Raw genomic sequence first — 19,895 nt, 5'->3', positions numbered from 1 at the left:
CTATCTACCTTACTTCGAACAACATAATTTGCATAGAAGCAGCTGTTGTTTCTTTCAACTAATGTTTACGAGATTTGAAATTATCATTGCCGCGTACGGCCATACACATACGGATGAAGCGTACAACACATGTTTCGAGAGCTTTCATAGACTTTCCGTAAACATTCATAAATTTCACGTGCTAAGGATGTTTTTATTCAATCCGATCTAGTTATATATTGTTTACAGGGGGTAGCAACTGTTAATGTTTGTTAAGCAAGAGTTGCGCAAATATCTTTTAGGTCTCGTCTTAATACTTCAACCTACGCGCACCTGCACAGGTTAGATCAAAACGCGTGTTGATAATTGTCACGAATGATATGAGGCACTACTTGGCTCATTGATCAAACAAACGAAACTGAGAGGCTTCATTAGTCATTATGGACATTGTTTTAGTGTAACGCCGACTTCTAAATGTAGACGCGCAGCTTCGTCGCAACTTAGCAATTTTTACAGGAAAAAGGGCCGTAGTTATAAAAACTATCACACTCAGCGGGTTTTTTTGGCTAGGCGATTAAGATGGAGATAGATGATTTCATGATGGCATTAGTGAAACCCGCTCAGATACATAAACTGGAAAATATTGACTTCGTAGAATTCTATTTTTATCAATAGGCAATCATGTGTTTGAAACAAGATATATTTTTTCTATTAGTCGCAAACGCAATAGCAGGTACGACGTGATCATCTAACTCAAAATCCACAGTCTTGTTTTCATTACTTTTAGCTTTTCTTAGCGGCAGACGACTGAAGAAGCCAACCGTTTTTCACGCGGGACATCACCTTATTGAAGTGCTTCACGAGTTACGCGGCCGGCGTGGCTTCACCTCTTTAAATCGCGGGCCATTTTTAGAAATAACTTGAGCTTAATAGCGAAATGATTTCACTTCACGAGGATATTAACACGCATGATGCTATTTTAACCAAGTGCAACTTGAAGAACTTTCAAAGGATAATACAATTTTTTTGTTTATAAAATATTTAACTGCAAACTAATATACTTTTGATAAACAATTGAGTTAAATTTAAGATAGGCCACGGAAGAATGCGTGTCTGTGCGCTTCGAAGATAATATTTTATCAGTGTTATTTTCCGTATCTGCTTATCTTGACTATCCAAACAGTAGCACTTTGGTACTGTTATTGATACATTGTAAAAACTCGTTAGAAGTGTTGCTGCTAACACATTTCAGCTGTTCCAAGCGCGGATTTTAATTGTGTATGGAACACTGCGTCAGCGTTTGCCTCCGAATCTCAGCAGCCAGGGAATAGCAAAGGTAGCGTCGGGAACATTTACATGTGTGAAAAAAATGAGCACTCGTTTTTTTTAGATTCATTGCTAAAGAAATTAGGATGCTCCGTAATCTAAGGAAAAACCCGATATTAGGTGAAGTTTATGAGAAACCTTGAAGCCTCTTATTAATTCGAAGTTGACAAAGTATTACTCCGAAAGAGTGCCGATCGGGTCTCTTTTACTTAGAGGTTGTGTCATCGTTGAATCCAACGCGATATTGAAAATGCCCATGAGCGTCCTGTTGTCAAGATGCATTAAGCTGAATCAGCTACTACTGATTCTTCACGCGAATATGTATATTTATTAAAGGTACTGTCCGCGGTACCTTAGCGTAATAAACTAACAAAATGTTGATTTGTCCAGATAAAATGGAGCGATGTTCGTGCTGTGGATTAGGATGCTTTATCAATATTCTATAGAAGTGATTTTCCCATATAGTTTCAAGTCAGAAACACTATTATTCTGCACATGTTCTGATACGTTGCTATATGACGAAGCCAGATGGGTATTACAGTGAGGTCCTCGATAGCGAGAGGATGCAGATGGCAGAAGTATATCTTGCAAATAAAATAGGTCTGTTACACGAACTGATAATCATATGATACAATAAAATTCATATGGTAAAATAAAAAATATTTTGGTCCTATTGAGCGAACGAGGAGGGTACACGTTATCTTGAATATTCGTGGCTTGACATTATCATAGGCGTTCCTGCACCTCCTGAAATGCCACTGGACTGACAGTAACCAATATATGTAGTATACAGATTTGTCGCAGTGTCTCACTGGACGCGTATAGATATACATATTCCCACTTGATTAGAGGATCGGTTTTAAAGAACGAAGACCATTCGGTGGCCATACGTTCTCTGAGTAAACGGATCGTTTGTCTAGCCATAAGTTTTGCTGAGACATTTTTTTTAAGCTCCGGCCCTGGTCTGAATAATATTGAACAAATCTTCGGCCATAGGCGGCCGTTTTCTCTAGTTTTATAAATATAATTTCATCTGTAATCTTGAAACGCTTTAAAATAGCTATAATCTCAATTAGATTTCTATTATATTTGCAGTCATATGCTCCTTTTGTATTTTTCTTGTTGGGCCTGGACACTGACGCTGGGCAGATCATAACTGCAGTTTGATTTACAAATCAAGACATCTTTCCAAAAAATCAGTAAAATTGAACGTTATATCACGTAAAGCACAACGTTTGAAATAGCTTTAATTGCTGTTCCGCGCTCCCACGCTCGAAGGGTGAAATTTTTCGGATCTGTAAAAGTCTAGCAAACTTCACTTTTAGATTCCTCTTATAAGTTACTACTGACAGATAGATAAATTTCACATAATTCGCAAATATTTTCAATGATGCTGATCGTGGCAGTGTATACATTAGAACGTTTACGTAGAATAGATAAATCAATGATCCCAGCAGCGTAGCTTGAGGACACCTAGAACGCTGATCAATTCCACTAACGTTACAAAGCTCTGTTGCTGAGGAAAGCTTAAACCTGGCCATCAGAACGTTTTCTACTGTGACGTACGAAACGGAAGCCTTCGATAGGCTTTCGTGTGCGACGAGTTCAGAGGCGTATTGAAGCACTCAGACTTCTAGCACGTGGTTGTCAGGCCGAATCAAGTATCTAGTAGTTGGCTGGACCTGGTATTTAAGAAGCTATGTTTAAGTTGACAGCTCTATAGTTTACGAACTATATCGGCTTCGTACCCCAGCTAGTACGACACTGGACTGTTCTGTACAGAGAAAAACTATATCGTTATGAAGTAATTTAAGCCTTATCGTACAAATTCTACCCTTAATAAAATTTCTTTATCTAGCAGTCATACGTAAAAGGTGTTCTTTTCGATTGTACATTTTGCTTAACTAATAAATGTTATGTTTATATGTGTAATTGCACTTTTGATAACAAACACATCTCCGCCACCGAACTGGATTTCGAAGATGAATCTTGAACTACAGTGAACATAAGAAACTGCGAGGAACGTTGCTCACGCCATTCACAACCTTTACAAAAGTTATCGCTCTGCTATCGGGTTTGCTGACGCCGAAACAATACAACGTGCCACGTAGTGACCCCGGGACGGTACTTCGCGCGTTGCTGTTGTTACCGTTTATCGACCCGACCCGACCCGACCCCGCCGAATGTCCAGCGTCCGCACAGGCCTCAGTACACAATTTTGCGCGGATAAGCATACCACTTAGAGCTCTTTCAAGCCCCATCCCGTGTACCAATAGAACGAAAGAATTGGCCGATGTATGATTATAGCAAACTGCTAAGCTAAGCGGCAGTAATCGATGTTTTGGTCATTTCTCGTCTCGTAGGTGTGATTAACACGGGTTACGACCAAAATATCCACATCAGCTGACTGTTGCTTTTACCTATGGGTTGTTACTGAGAAGTTCTTGTCAAGACCTAGTGGACATGCAAAGAGAAAAGATGAAAAGTTGAAAGCTTCAATGATGTCGGTACCGTACAGCAATACTGTTATTCCTATCGCTAAAACAGCTGATCTTCCATCGCGTAACAACTGTTCCAAGTTATTACGAGAGCTAATGGTTCGAAAGGCAGCTATATTTAGTAGGTAATTATGTTATGTGCTCGTTTCTGAAGTGAGTCGGCCGTGTTCGATGAACGCCTTCTTCTCACGCAAACGTAAATGCTCATTGATTCTTCAAAACAGTGCCAATGAAAGCAATTAATATTTATGCTATATTCATACTAGGTCTTCGTCAAGCTAATGAAACTCCAGCGTTTCAAACCGTTCTTTACGTGCCAATGAATATATTCCGTTCGAGTAGCCCGAATTATTATTAGTCCGAAGAGTAGGATAAAACAGGAATGATATGGGGTAGCCGATCGATAAGCGTAGTAAGCAAGTAAGTAAAAAAAAAAAAAAGAAAGACTATGGTTATCTATAAGTAAAGTATATATGCGAACGGAAGGATTCAATAAAACCACTTCCAAGTCTCTGCATCGATGGCCTATAACCTTTAGTTCCTCTTAAGAGGAAATTACTTAGAGTCATTCCCCTAACTCAGAAGTCTACTTCTAAAGCATACATGAAAATAAGAAATAAAATTGAGCTTACTTGTTAGACGACTAAAAACCACAGGCACCCGCTAGCAATGAAAGTACGTGCATATTTCATCGTCGTGAAGAAATTCGGTGGGTGTAGACGCCTACGGGATTAATTTGTCCGCGAAGAAACAACGGCTTGAAAGCACGAATGCTATACGTATTACTCTACGTATTAAACGAGACAAAAATAAAATATTTGTACGAATCCCTACACGATGATTTATTTATCGCGATAAATTAAGCGACAAAACGATCGGGCAACATTGCTCCAACTCTGCTCCAAAACATCTTTTCAATCAGCAAATGGTATCTTCTTCAGGGAGCTCCACTGAATCATTTCATATAGACGGTAACGTTTTATCTTGCACCGAGAAGAGGTTAGTACTAGGCAAAAGAGTACAGCATGTCTTTATCTGATCTTTGTCCAGGTGCAGCACCGAAACGAGCCGAAAGATACAACAGAAAATGCATTTTATTGAAAACGCACAACACGTCCGAGCAGGGGAGTGTACTACTCGGTTGTGAGCAGACGAATGTCATGTTAGATAACTACATTTTAATACCGGATTTTATATCTGTACGTTTGCTCTTATTCGGTCCTAGTCAGCCTGCATAGAGTCCAAGTCTTCCAGAAGTATACCTTAAACATAATATTGTTTTCAAATTTTGTCAGGTGGATCTACGTATTAACCTTAAATTACGGGTCAAAAGACAAATCGATTACATTTTCAGGTACCTAGACGCATACAATACTTCAAACAGTTCAAAAGCCGATATATAGGGGCCTATTCCGTTTTTTTTTGTTTGGCAAAGGTTTCATTCATTTTCAAAGCTTTAGTTGCTTAGGGGTGAGGCTCGAAGCCTAAGGCGTAAATTCACTTGCAACCAATAATGACTTATACAAAATAACTAATGTATATACAGTTTTCATGAAAAGTGTCCCGAATATATCGTGAGGTGAAAAAATTCAAGCCGATAATGTGGCCAAGCAGCTACCCCGCGAAGCCGTTTTTTCTCCGGTCAACGTTATAAACAGCGCTACATGCACCTGTCCCCTCATTTTTTACATTAAAAACGTATCGAATCGAATTATAACAGTTTGTTTTAAGTATTATTTTCTGAATTGTGCTCATGATTTTCACAGTGCGCACCCTTCTAGGCCTCAGAGCCTTACTATATATATATATATATATATATATATATTCGTTAATTTCGATCATTACGTAGTTTGCTGATTAGCTATCTTTGTTATGAATAGTATCAAGCAAATACCTTCGTACGGCTTGGAAATCACTTCCCAAATGATAATGTGATCGAGTTAGTCAAACTACGACATCCCATGATAATGCCTTGATTTGATAAGGGCCGTAGAATAGGGTAAACGTATTCCGGTCCCAGTAAAGGAAACGGCGTTAAACATCTTTTCTCTGTGTCGGCATGAGCTAAATTTAGGTAAAAATAGCTTCAACACATAGCTACACCAGCTAATTCCTAAAAATCTTCTGTATATGCGGAACGCGCTTTGCGAATTTGCGTCATGTTCGATGACACAAGATGCTCTAACGCGCAGTACGGCGTTGATGAACGTTTGCGATCCCATACGCCGTCAATGTCGACCCGGGGAACTGACAATTCCGTGGCCACCAGACCAGTCATAAACATATCTCCTAAGTTTAGATGGGCCGTGTACATTGCTGTTGATGCCATGCATGTCAGAAGTTTCCCGGAAGCTATATAAAGATTTCCGCTTATGTAAGGCAGATATTCCGGCTCGGGATATTGCTCACGATCGACGATCCATTTAGTTGTCCGTCAATGGGGTATATGTGCACTGTTAACTTGCTCAGCTATAAACGGCTCATTTAGCGCTCTTTCTAGAAATTTCACTCTCGATCTTCACATATGTGTCGTCATCTGCCTTCAACAGGTAACGAGGTCTGCAGTCAGCGGCGTACCTGACACTGAGCACCGTTTTAATTGCAGCAATTCGGTAGGAATCATCAAAGTCAAACATTAAAATATCCCTGTTTAACCCTACCTCGTAACGTACGTCCATGAGGTTTTCTTCCGGTACTCGGCTAATAACAAAGATAATGCTACGGTTCACCGTGGATGGGACGTCTTTCGCCCATGTGAAGCGATAGCTTGATGGCGGCGTATGTTCCCTGGACCCGACGTGACCATCATTAGTAGATCAGCCAGACAGCGTGTTTGCCTACGAACAACCACACGATGGTTGAAATAGTATTTCGTTGGGTTGTCCAGCCATCGTCGAAGCAAGGGATTGTATCGTTGCCGATAGATCGGTACGAGTCGTGAGGAAACTAGGACATAATTAACACGGTCTCTCACAGCAAACGTAAATCCGGTAAGATGAAGTATAACTTTACATTTTGGTTGCCATCGTCCACGAAACTTCGTGTCATTTTGACAAACCCATTTTATGAAAGCTCGATGACCCATTGTGTGAATCTACACCGATACAGCGTTATTGCAGCGGCAACTAACAACCGTTAGACGACTGAACGTCGTGACTGCAGTCACCCGATGACGATCGTACCTGCCCGCAGGACCACCTACTTCTTCTTGGTACAATCCAATCCCTCCAACGGACGGTACACGCCATGGGCGTTCTGTGGCAGAGGGCGCCTCAATCTCGATTCCCGTTGAACTAAGTTCCTGCTATTAAATACAATTGGTGTTTGTAAGAAATGGTAAATATTTCTTAGGAAAATTTTTCACAGGGAAATGTTGCAGATTGTAATTAGCAAAACGCTTCTAGACGAGAGAGTGACAGTACCCTTTAATACTAATAATCGTGATTTATATTCAAAAGCAGTAATGGTTGCATTCAATGGGGATTTAGCGCTTAAAAGTTTTGTGACATATAGGCGAATAGGCAACGATAAAAGTGGCACAGGTTGTAGGACACAGGCTATGCTTGTGATACGACGCATTGCGATCATTTAACAGTGTTGCTTTTCATTTGTTGTGTTTCATCAAATCGTCCTGGCTTGCTTCCTTCACTTTATGTTGTACAGGAGTTTTCTTCCGGGAAGTGTAGAGTGCATCTTATAGTACTCCGTCGTTAGAGATTTAGCCGCTGATATGCAAGTTTGAACATGTCCGTACAGCGCCATGATTTTGTCATAGTCAACTTCAGAACGCTTAACTAGTTTACTATTTACTATTCGATCTATTTGTAACTACTACGCGTTGCTGCTGACAATTTCGCTTCTCAGATTCTAGTAACAATTGTGCTTTGGTCAGCTAATCTAGCTCGCCGGGGGGTAAGGAAGACAGACTTAGAATGCGAGATGTTTGAGCGGACAGAGATACGATAGCGGCTGCCGCACCAAATATCTGGTCTGTCGGATACCTTGTAAGAATCTTCACGATGTCTTGCTGATAGTATCAGTAGGTCAGAAGCATCGCAAATATGAGATAAGCGATAAATGTTGAATGAGAAAATGAGGGAGATCACATCTTACCTAGATTATGGTCGATGGACAGTCCGGGACGAATATAGAGCTACTTAAAATATAACTTGACTATTAATAACTTTGAGTCAACTAGCTGGAAAATACGTTGTCTAGCCAGCAAAAGCTACCTTACTGTTAATAAACAAATTATTAGTAGTGCACAAATTTTAAAATCATAATGCTCGGTTAACGGTCGGCTAGCCGTTAGAATGAACAATCATCTATGATTGTCTAAACGAGGCTTAATTCTGAGTACTCGCACTATTTCGTATGTACAAATAGGTAAATTTCAGGAACAGCTGATTTATTTCACAAGAATAAACATGTGTAAACAAGTTAAATTAATACACACACACAAGACGAACAACGAAAAAGGTTAATGTTGTAAGTTCTTTGTTGGGTTCACATCCTGCAACAACTGTAATTTGCGTGTGTGAGCAAGCCTTCATTAGTAGGCTGAGTAGAGGAATCGCTGACTGAAGTTTTATAAATTTTCGAATTTGTTCCATACATTATTTTCTAAATTACTAAAATTGTGCTGCATTGACGTGATATTGCATTTTGTATTCCTATACACGTTCTGAGCTTTACGTTCGGCTACGCTGCGCTGCTTTGGACGGCTAATTCTTGGCACGTAACGACCAGTTGATATTACTCTCAGCCTGAAGTCTATACACTTTACTCGTGGATCATCACGGTACTGCACTAGTAATACTCTTGTATCAAATAGATTCTGTTAACGTTTAAAAATGTCCCGCTATAATTTTGCAGTATAGTAAATGTTCAACTCAGCGTAAATCAATATTAAAAATCTACAACCTTCGACCCAGTGATTAACTACCGATTGTAATCCGACAGATTTTACACATACGACTGTATCAACACGTTTGCCTATCATATATATATATATATATGAACCGACATAATCCAGTTTCCGATGCTTCATTAAAAAAAAAATGGCTAATCGTTTTCTTTTTGAGCCCCGATTTACCATGCCTTGAATTACCTTAGATCTGCACCGTGGGATATTGCTCACGTCATAGCTGGGCCCATTTCAACCCTTTGCTAAAGCGTGAGGAGCAGTCTGGCATTGCAAAGTGTTAGCTACTATTACTATATTCTATGTTTTTTTCCACTGATTGCTGGCCATCCGCTCTGTTACATCAGTGGGATACGGACTACCGATGTCTGTGCCTTTCAAGGACGAAGAAACATTGTTTGCTGCAATGGTCTTACCGCCATACAAGTGTTTTTTCATGCTTCATGGTTGCAACTGATGCCAGCAAGGAAGTAGATAAGTTTTTTGGTACGAAAAATCCTTCAACATGAATCTGAACGACACTAGCATTCGCCCGCAATGCAAGCTCATCTCAAAACCCAACTAAAAGGGTTTTTCGGTATTATGGGCATGACGACTCTGAATTTACTGTTCCAAATAGTAATGGAACGGTTTATGCCAATGTATGATTCGCTGAGCAGTAGTTACCGTTGTCGAAAACAATCTAAATTCACCAGTAATCACTTGAGCAGCATGGCTGTAAATGTCTCAGGTGTTACCGACACTTTCTCGTTTCGTAATATACACATCATTACATATAAATAATGGACGGACGTACGGTGAAGGTGCATAGGAACTATGTTAGCGTCCCTCATTATAACTAGATTTGTGATGACCTTCGTTGTCAATTACGCCCAGGTTACTGAAAGCGCATCTTATTGTTAGAAGATGCACAACTTTCGCAAGTTAGTCGTATTGTACATAAAAAAATTATAACTAGATAATAAGATACATTTTCATAAGATCATAAGAAGATTTCATAAGATAAATTAAACAAGATAGCAAAATAGTTGTTGTAAAAGGCCTTCAGTATCTTGAAGGTGAACAAAAAGGTTGGATACTATTGAGCGAAGCATTACACAACATACCTACTCACTTTCAGTGTTAGAGATTAGCTTTCCATCTCCTGCTTACTGTAACATTTATATAATTATTTCGCAGGTGACGAATGAAGATTTAGAGGCGTTTGTTGATCTAGTACGCTATCTACAATTTATATTATTTGCAGACCAATTCTCTAAATGAAATCGCCGTCACGACAGTCAGCGAAGTCTTCGATACCAGCGGCCATGCGAGCATTGTCAGCCCGCCACAGAGCGGCGCTCCTGTACTCGCTGGTTACGTTGGTATCACTTCATTTTGTTGGTGGGGTCGCAGCGAGTCGCTCTCCCCAGGAGGAAATCAGTGAAGAGAATACGCTACCTGGCCAAGATGACAGTCGCCTCTCCTGGTAAGCAAGAAACTTCCTTTTGAGCTTTTCGTTCAGGTCCGACACTCAGACAATGTACATCGGCGATAAATCCCATAAATTTAGGGAGCACAAGCCAATCCTGACTCGCTTGGTGGATTTCTTAGAAAGGTAGTAACGTACTCAAGTGGCCTATTTCCTAGTTATGAACGAATGCAATGGCCATAACGAAAATTCTACACGTACGAAATCAGCTTAAATAATACCTTTAACTAAATCCTTCTAAAAAAGTTCACTCGTGATATGTATAATAATAAATATAAATTATCAAAAAACTGAGCAAGTGACTCAAAGATGAAGGGACGGAGAGATCGAGAAGGAAATTTGGCAGTGTCTAATGTTCAGGAACTTTATATCGAGCATAAATATTATATACACCTACGCATGACATATATTTGTATAATGAAAAAAGTTATTGGCTAGACCAATCCGCCTCTATATGACGATATAGTCGCTAGTTACTGTTATCAAGCAACCGAATCATTTAGCTCTGGCTATGGGGTAATGTAATGTAGTCGATGAACGTACAATTCATTTTAGCCACTTCGAGACCCACGAGTAACACAATAGATATTGGTCGTTGATGCATCTGTTTTTTTTATAGTATTAGCTGGAGTGCCCACTGAAAGTACATCGTTAACGGCGATCCCGCTCCCTTTCTCCCGGTCCTCTGTTGGTAACGAGCGCTAGTATTTGCCAGGTGGGTCGTTCCCGATGCAGTCCGGCTCATATGCGTTCGTACGTACATGTGACACTAATCTAATAGCGTTCAGATTATCGGAACGCCCCGCGCACAACCGAAATGAATATAATCGTCACAATTGATACTGCGATAATAGTTGATTGCTTTCGCGATATTGGCAGTCAGTCAGTTGTGCTGAATGCAAGCAGTTACAACTCTCTTCTCCTCTGTAACTTAACAAAAACTGCCCTAAATAAAATTATAATAACTGTACTGATTTGCCTAGTGTCGTCGTAGATATAGAGTCGACAGTATTCTCATGCCATCGCAGACATTCAGCAATAGGCAAAAATCACACTACTCATTTGTTCCCGCTGTTTTAGACTGCTCCAAAAACGTCGACTAATTTTCAAAAAAAAATTGCCAAAGACTGTAAAGGCCGGTTTTGCGATTGATATAGATAAAGAAATGTAAGTCGTCTCTGTACTAAATATAGTGTTTGACCGTGGAACTGTGTAGGCGTCCCGTGTGTATGTACTAGGTTATGCGTGTTCAGGAAACTGTCTCCAACATTGACCGTTACTCGACAAACATCTGTTTCTGTAGTTTGGCATTGTAAGCGATGCTAAGAAATGTACCTTCGAAAAAAAAGCAAAATTAACACTGGAGCTTGGCGTATGCTAAGTAGTTAGCGTGTTATAACGGACTGTTAGAATCTTACAACTACCTATGATCTGCCTCCTAATTTATGTCATCCTTTATCCAACCTCCCTTACCGGAGTTGTTCCGAATAAAAGCATCTTTAAAATACATATCGGAGTAGTTTAGAAGCAACACGAACATTCCTGAACCATCGTTAACAGTCTCGCTGATTTAACCGAACTGAAGGATTTCTTTACGCACTTGTTACATCATGCTCACGCTTAGCCGTATGCTGTTTTAAGTTCAGTTTTGCGCGTAGTTCCTGAGCTGGCGAAGAACTGGGTAGCGTAAAGGGTCATTCCTTGATGGCGGCCATATACCGTATAAGAGAACGTCTCGTGACAGCATAGATCAACCATTTGTTAGTTACTGCATGACATCTCTCAACGCGAGAAACATATCCATTGTTGAAATAACTAATAAAGGTAGACTGTTATTTCGACAACTGCGTAGAGAGCTGTGTAGTAAATGCATCTTCGAAGTGGTATGTTTGAGCGGGCAAAAAACAGGTCTGAAGAATCAAATTAATCAAAGGTATGTATCATTATATGAGTAGACATGATTGGTATCCGGCTTCTGGTGTATTAAGAAAATGCGATTTCCATGACTGATTCTTACATAGTTAAATTTCTTGGTTAGGAAGTCGTGTTCGCGGATTGGGGAACGGAATTCGATTACCAAATTTACTTAGCTCCCCTTAAGCGAGACGGCCGGATATGGCCCAAATTGTTTCATTTTGAAATAATAGTCATATGCATCTTCGAGGCATAGATTTTAATAGGCGGAATTCCTTAGCGATTATAATGCGCCTGCTCCTATCATATCCTATCCTATCCTATCTTTGTCGATTTCATGCTATACTATGTGTTGTGGTGCATGCACTGTAGAATTCGGGGATTAGGGTAAATGCAATGATAGATGTTACTTCTCCGGTAGACCAAAGCTTTTCTATCTTTTGTGTGGAAAAATATTTATGTTCTGTGCAAAAATATTTAGAAGAATTGAAAATCGTCAATTATGATTATTAATTTTTTTTTTATACCCTCTTGATTACAAAAAAGTGGGTAAAAACGATATTCAAGTTCAAAAGATGCCTAATTTAGAAATGCATAAATTTAAGACGCATTCGTATGTAATTTCGCAACGACACTCAGTATTCTATCATTAGGATTTGTTCAATTGATCGTGTACGAGCTGCCTATACAACCCTAAAATCTTCAAAGTGTGGTGAACATCTCGCTCAAGTTTATTGCGCTGTATATGAAATAACATACTTATCTGAGATAGCACCAATCAAAGTAAAGAAACTAGGAACATATTAACGCTTCAGGTGAACCGAATCAGTCTAAGACGACTCATATCTGGTCCTGATAAATCAGTCTTGAAAGTTTAGCCTTGGAGTAGGCCAACGAGTTTGGATAGTAATATAACAGCGATGCCGAAGTTTAAGAATAGGACAATTAAGTTAAAGGGTATTAATGCCATACTGTGAAAACTTCTGGGTATGTGAAGCTATGAAATTCGTCTAAAGCACATAATTTGTGTTATAGGTTCGACTTAAAATGGTAAAATCTAATTTCTAAACACAGCAAGTGAGTATGACAATATACAACAAGAGCATTACGGGTTTGTAAAAAAATTTTCATAGAAAAAAACAAAAGGAAGAAAAGATAGGCGCGCTGCGGACTGGGTTTTTAAAGAAGCCCATCATAGACATGTGTGGTCACTATGTTGAACGGTCGTTCTGGCCTAAGTTTTTGTAACATGCGTAACCGCTTACTGAAGCAACCACGTCGTGCATGCATTGCACGTTCTTTTCTGATATACATACGATTACTAACTTTTAGGTTAGGTTAGGTCGTATTGCAACTTATGTAGTCTTTTCTCGTTTTGGTTGGACATTCCGAAAAGAGGGCGCCTTATAATTAATATTATTTTAATTTCATTTCAATTTAGTGTCATGCTACAGGTAATGGATTTTGTTGTTTTGAATAATAGACGTACAGCCTACTTTATGTTTCCACGCGTTATAATATTGAAAAATGGGTTGCCCATAAATAAATGGACGAGGTTACGTAACCATTGACAAACTATGGCTAGAGATAAATCGTTGTCCACTTTTATGAACGACCTTGGCTAGACTACACAGAACAAACTAATCCGTCAACTAATAATCATTTTATGTATATTTCCACAACAGAGGTAAAGCGCGTTGATATTCTATTCAGAATCACTTCGTAAGTAGTAATTGGAGGAATTTACAGTACTGTTTTAATTCAGAATTTCTTAATCGATATAGGCCTAGTTGGTTCCGGATGCTACACACGGTTCGATTCAAATAAATGCATAGAAATTTTGATAACTCAATAAATCAAGATGTTGGGATCGAGACCTGCAGAGCAAGGACTGGAGCGCATTTCCTCTTTGTTGTGTCTTACTGCAATCACGCAAATTAGCCTAGAAATTATAGGCACAATATACTACAAAGCGACAAAGGTTTACGTTTACGGCTTAATTCTTAAGGGAAGAACTGGAGTTCAGGTATTTGGTCGACACTCTCCTAAGTCCAACACACTTATTCTGGTGTGTGAGGGCATGTGTACCGAGACCCTATTTGTGTGTCTATAAATTTTACTTCTTTTTTCTTATAATAGTTTAATTACTTTGTCCGTTGTCTAAAATGGAATTATTAAACGTGTTAATATTCCTGCAGAAAACGTTATAGTACATTGACTTTTCCTGCTCAGCTTTAAGGGACATGGCCCGATAAATATGGAACAAATCTGTTGAAACTAATCCGCAAAGGGCAGACAATAAGCAGTTTTGTCATTGCTTTCTATTGTTCCAATTTTGCCAGTTATCTACAACGGAGACCTGCCGTTTTTCTTAAATTTCCCTAGTGAAAATCACACCTGTGGAAATAATCACTGCTGATATCTTTGAAATTACCCTGAAGGCAATTTTTGTGAGAGTTTTGTCCAATTCAAAGTATCGCCCGTTTTCGAATAACATGTTCGTTAGTGCTTTGCCTGTTGAAATTTACGTGAGGCAGAAGCACGTGCTAGGCCATTAAAAAGTAGGTTTGTTCGTTCGCGCTTTAATATCACTATACGCATGCGTTTCAGGGGCGCGACGAGCGGAATTACATCGGCGGGCGAGCCCGTATTGCTCCGGCCATACGCCATATCTCTACTCACTAGACCTTCCACGCTGACGGCCTCTAGAGGAATACCTTTCGTCCAGAGGATGGTCAGGTCCGAGTACGCAAGTCATCCATTCAGCTTTCTTAAGCGTGGAGGTGAATTTTATTTCTAGGAGCGTTTAGTAGGCTATTTACTGCAGCGGGCAAGAACATATAAACATTATTACCAAACAATTTTATAGTATTTTAAAATTGTGACAACGTCTGGCTTTTGTCGACCCGTGGCCTAGATAGTCTCTCTACTAGTCAGAGGCCAGATTCATATCCAAACGTATGATCTATATTCGATCCATATATAGGCGGTTTGAAGTGAACAAGTCTCGGCCTGTTTCACTTTGTTGATAATCGAAGATGGAACATAAGTAACTTTTTCTAAGATCTTTGGCACTAATCTGTCTCTGTACGCATTTAACTGTACCTTTGCTTCTAAATCGATGTCTAGACTACTTAAAAACTAGTTAGTTTATCATTCTTAAATACGATAACCATAACTTTTGTGCGCAGCTGAACGATAGCCCCCGATAGTATAGTACGTTAGCCTGGTTGCCATTTCAGCATCCAGGGCTATAATCATGGTCCTCTTTAGGATATCTTTTACATATTGTAACTTTTGTTCAAGCTAAAAACCGTGAACGTAATTTTCCTTATGCTTTTTAGCGGTTTTTCTTGGTCGAAATCATTCTGTGCACGGGCTTTGAGTAAGTCTTTGTCATATATATCCTTTCCGGTTTTAGCTATATTTATAATTTTCGCACACCGAAACGAGCGCGATCGTGTTTTAAGAAATAAATGAATTGCTGATACGTAGTACAAAAGGCTTTCGGGGCCAGGACCATAAACCAATGCGAAATGCGCAAACCATACCAACGTTTTCGCGACAGACGAAGTCTTGAGCATGACTTATTTTGACCAGCCTGTAGCAGCGACCTGTACGGACAAAGACGAGTGTAAAGCAACGGAAGGAAGCTCTCAAAAGGGTTAGACACTTCATACGAGCTATCACTGACCATTTTGAAAAAAAATATTCGAGCCATCTAAAAAAATTAGGCCAGGATTTTTTTCCATTTTTGCGGTCAAATTGGAGAACACTTTTTGCCACTGGAAACACTGTAGCATACGTTCATTGGAATCACTTTGGGACTACTAAGAGGACAATGGCTATTAAGACGGTTGAGCCAGTTGGGCTGACGTCTGTATATGCAAAAAGCTGGGGCCGTATAGGCCATTGCATTTTGCCCACAGATTGCATCGTGTATAGTCGCTGCTCATTTTAAGAAGAAATTTAGGAAATTCTAAAGCCACAATTCAGCTTAGTACCGATATGTAAGCTAAGTATGTGTAAATTAAGGTATCGTATCTCTGTACTCGTTGCGTGTACCACATGTCGTTATTGTCAACGTGTTACATATGGCTTCTTTTGAAGGACTTTTGGACGACTTCATTGACATAACATGTTGTTTGGACAAAACAAGGGTACCGACATACGCATCACATTGCAGATAAGCACGGTTATCACTTCTAAAGAAAACACGACGCTTGTATGTCCCAACACTTTAGCTACTTAAACCGCCAACTTCACTCGGGGCGGCAAAAATTCATGTAGATTTATAGGAGACAAACCATAATCTTTGACCTGCCAAACTTATCAATAAATAATTACAAAGGATCAGCTTTTCTAGTAATAATTACAGCCATCTTTTAAAAAGAAAAACATTTTCCATTTAGCTTTGTGGAATGACCAGCTTTTCATGCAAGACCATTAGTTACCCCGTACCATGGGGCTATATGGGCTAACAGCATAGGTGTCTTCAACAGAATAGTTCTCAAAAATGAACGCATTGCGGTGAGCCCATTTAAGCCATATAATAGAAGGGTCCTAGACGAATACATCGGTATAATTTTTTTATTTTCGGTGGTGCCGCTTCTTTTCAAAGATAGCGTTAAGCGAATTCTGGCAGATTTAGCCTCAACTTCAAATGCGCTTTTTCAAAAAAAAAAAACTTCGATAGATTTTAGTCCAAAGAAAGAATGATATGCCTTTTGAATTTCAGCTCATTAACGCCTTCACCATATAACTCGAATAGCTTTATAATACATTTAAGCTCATTAAATTGCTTTGGTTTATATTCTTCTTCTTATGTTATATTAGTTTCCTATATTATATTCTTCTGTATTTCAGTAATGATGGGTGTTGACTTGCCGGACTTCATTATGAATCAGCAGAACGGCAATCGCATCCAGGCTTTCCGAAACCGCCTCATCCAGAGTGGACGTCGATAGGTGTTTCGGTCTATTTCACCATCTTGAGAAACCTAAAAATACGTATCTTCTCAAGATGATATCTACCTGCATTGCAACTCTCGTGTCTTGAGCACGCCCGTGCGCATCTCAGAAAAACAGTTAATAATCGCACCAAAAAATTGTCCGATCTTCTCACATTATGCTCTACTTGTTGAAAGCTCTGCTGAACATTTACTGATCCCCTGATAAAGATATATATGGCGGTATATTTCGGCGAAGGGTCAACCTGGCAGTTTACCGGTTAGATGCGAATCATAAAGATGAGGTCGATTAATCATAAATATGATTCGTTTGTTTGCCGCTTTTTAGACCGCCTGTACGAGTTCGTGCGTCCAATACTTCTTTTGTTTTGCAGAAGATCTCTGGGTCTACGGATCCACAAGTACTTATAAGCTGGAAAATAATGAAGACATAAGTGATATAAAAATGATGCTAAACAGCCAATTATAGACAGAATATCGGATCTAATCTAATAATTACAGATATTACAATATACAAACAGCTGATACATTATTAAACGTCAGTGTTTGATTGAAAGAGATCAGGGGTCGCTGCTCTAAGTCCCGCCAGCTACATAACCTGCGTGAATAAAGAAAGTTATAACTTCAAACTAATATATAATTTATGCAGCACTTAATCTGCTGATGTAAGGTAGGCCGACTTTTTTCTCCACGAAACTGAACGAAGTCATCAAGGATCGGAGGCTGAATGTAGTACGATTAAGCCATGTAGAAATGCTGATAACAACCTCTACCATTGGCTCTATGAGATAAAACCGGATAGAAAGTATTTCCCTTAAATCGTTGCTGTTACTATTATTATAATCACTATGGTTACTCAGAAAGATAGGAACTCCGTCACCACAACGACAGCTATCTGTGAGTATAACGACGTGTGACCAAGTACTATATTTGTACCAAACGGACGGCAAACTGTGTCCTCTGGATGGGCTGTTGCATACTGTAGTGTATGTTTTTGGACACGCATCCTGCCGTATTAACGCACATGGTCTCGGTATGTTGACATTATCGTGTTGACAACAAAACGACCAACAATACAGAGTCGGAACGCATGGTCCTCTTGTTATCGACGATGTATCTTAGATTCAAATTTCGGATCTCCATCAACCACTTATATACATAATGTAAAATTGCCTCGGCGGCAATTCCAATGCCACATCATAGCGGCAACCCTGTTAATTTCACAGCATGACTCGCACTACCACTGCCAATAGGCAGCCATAGGGCAGTAACAGAAATCAAGTTACAGTTCTTTTACCACACGCATAGTGGAAAGCTGACAGGGAACATAGAGAATGTGGGGTTTCGCTGTCTCATGTTGCTCAGTCGAGTTGGCTACTACGAGAATTACTTGCAACTGGCAGTGGTTGTAAGATTTCCACTCATGTGACCCCTCATATTTATTGAAAGCTAAAAGCAAAAAAAAAAAACAACATTTTATGGCAATAAACAACACTCGAGAAGAAGTAACCTCACTAGCAGAAGACCTCATAAATTTATCGCACGCAAACATGGAAAGGCAGAGAAAGGAAGCGTTTTACGCCTAAATCGTCCCTCGAATGATTAACTAAGTATCGTAAATGAGAATAATAATAATAATAATAATAGGATATTTTCGTGAGTAAGGAGAAAGCGCTAAAATTTCAAAACGAGATAACTGCAATAACTATTTCCGCTGTTTTTATTGTACCTACAGAAACGAAGATCGGAACTTGCCTACTATGCTTCCGACTATTGGTCAATACTGACCTAACATGTCGATGCCATCATCTTTAAACACATTTTGTAGTACGTGAACCATGAAAATACAATTCAACAAGGTGCATGCAGCATCACGAGAACAAAGTCAGGAATAGGCTTATGGAGATATCGAAACAATGGGCAACAGACAGTCACAATTCCTATTCAGTCACTCCTAAAGAAATCGATTTTTAATATCATAAGTACTATGTGACAAGTGATGAAACATATAAGACTCATGGAATGGAGGAATGGCGTTCGTAGGGCTATATCACTTAACGACGATCAATTGTAATTATTAGATATTGTGTTATTAATTAGTAATACGATGCTGAACGGTAGGGAACTATTAGGCAGGATCGATTAAATGCGACCTTCGCATACGTATTACGGGTAACTTAATAATTATTTACGTCGTAGGAGTGATGGCCCGACGTTGATCTTGACGCGTTATCTTTGAAGCGCTCCTCTCTCGATAGTGGCTGTTATCGTCGTCGTATCGAATAAACAAAGAACGATAAACACTATGACGCTGGTATTGATGGCAACAATGATAGTGAATCTTAATAAATCGTGCTTCTGGAAAAGTGTCAAGGTGCCATTTTTATAATTAGACCCTAAAAAGTATACTATTTAGTTTTCATTATAATTGGCAATGTGTTATTAGTTAATTATTTAGTTGTAGTTAGAACACGGATATGATACGGAACCTCATTCTTTGATGAACTTAGTTACTTGGAGTATTTATTTGTAATCGTTGTAAGTTGCGCTTTCTGTCATGATGTAGAAGCAAAATAAAGGTTTACTGTAGTCAAATTGGACCATTTATACGTATTTGTTAAACGCATCACTCGGATCTTTAAAATCACAGCCTACGTGTACCTGCTCTTCGTGAGCCTCAAGCCAAGTTGCCACGTGCAATGGGATGGACAAATGACGATGAGAACTAGTTGATGATAATAGGAATGAACCCAGTTTTCCGACCTTTTATCGATTCTGAGATGATATCGCGACCCAGATTCAAGAAGCTCTGCG

The 19,895-nt window shown here is 39.3% G+C and overlaps 1 protein-coding gene and 1 pseudogene across 13 annotated transcripts in view; one reads left to right on the top strand and one right to left on the bottom strand.

The window, feature by feature from the left end:
• Positions 1-19,450, top strand: part of LOC111242848 (uncharacterized) — a 164,911-nt gene extending 145,461 nt beyond the window's left edge. For 10 of the 13 annotated variants that reach the window (XM_086978082.1, XM_022787732.2, XM_086978084.1 and 7 more), the window contains 3 exons: positions 9,974-10,195; positions 14,723-14,895; positions 16,979-19,450. In XM_086978082.1, coding sequence (XP_086834208.1) covers positions 9,987-10,195; positions 14,723-14,895; positions 16,979-17,079 — 483 coding nt within the window. In that variant the 5' untranslated portion in view covers positions 9,974-9,986 and the 3' untranslated portion in view covers positions 17,080-19,450. Of the gene's footprint in view, positions 1-6,488; positions 7,140-9,973; positions 10,196-11,395; positions 11,511-11,535; positions 12,132-14,722; positions 14,896-16,978 lie in introns of those variants that run through there. The other 3 variants (XM_022787733.2, XM_022787737.2, XM_022787736.2) reach the window with 3 other exon arrangements.
• On the bottom strand, positions 5,917-6,609 carry LOC147758441 (beta-1,4-mannosylglycolipid beta-1,3-N-acetylglucosaminyltransferase brn-like; annotated as a pseudogene).
• Positions 19,451-19,895: the final 445 nt, after the last annotated feature.

This window comes from Varroa destructor, unplaced genomic scaffold (genome assembly GCF_002443255.2).
Source record: "Varroa destructor unplaced genomic scaffold, Vdes_3.0 BEIS01000001.1, whole genome shotgun sequence".
NCBI classification, from domain to species: Eukaryota; Metazoa; Arthropoda; class Arachnida; order Mesostigmata; family Varroidae; genus Varroa; species Varroa destructor.
The sequence above is the reverse complement of the archived record's forward strand: the minus strand, read 5'-3'. Positions and strand labels throughout refer to the sequence as shown.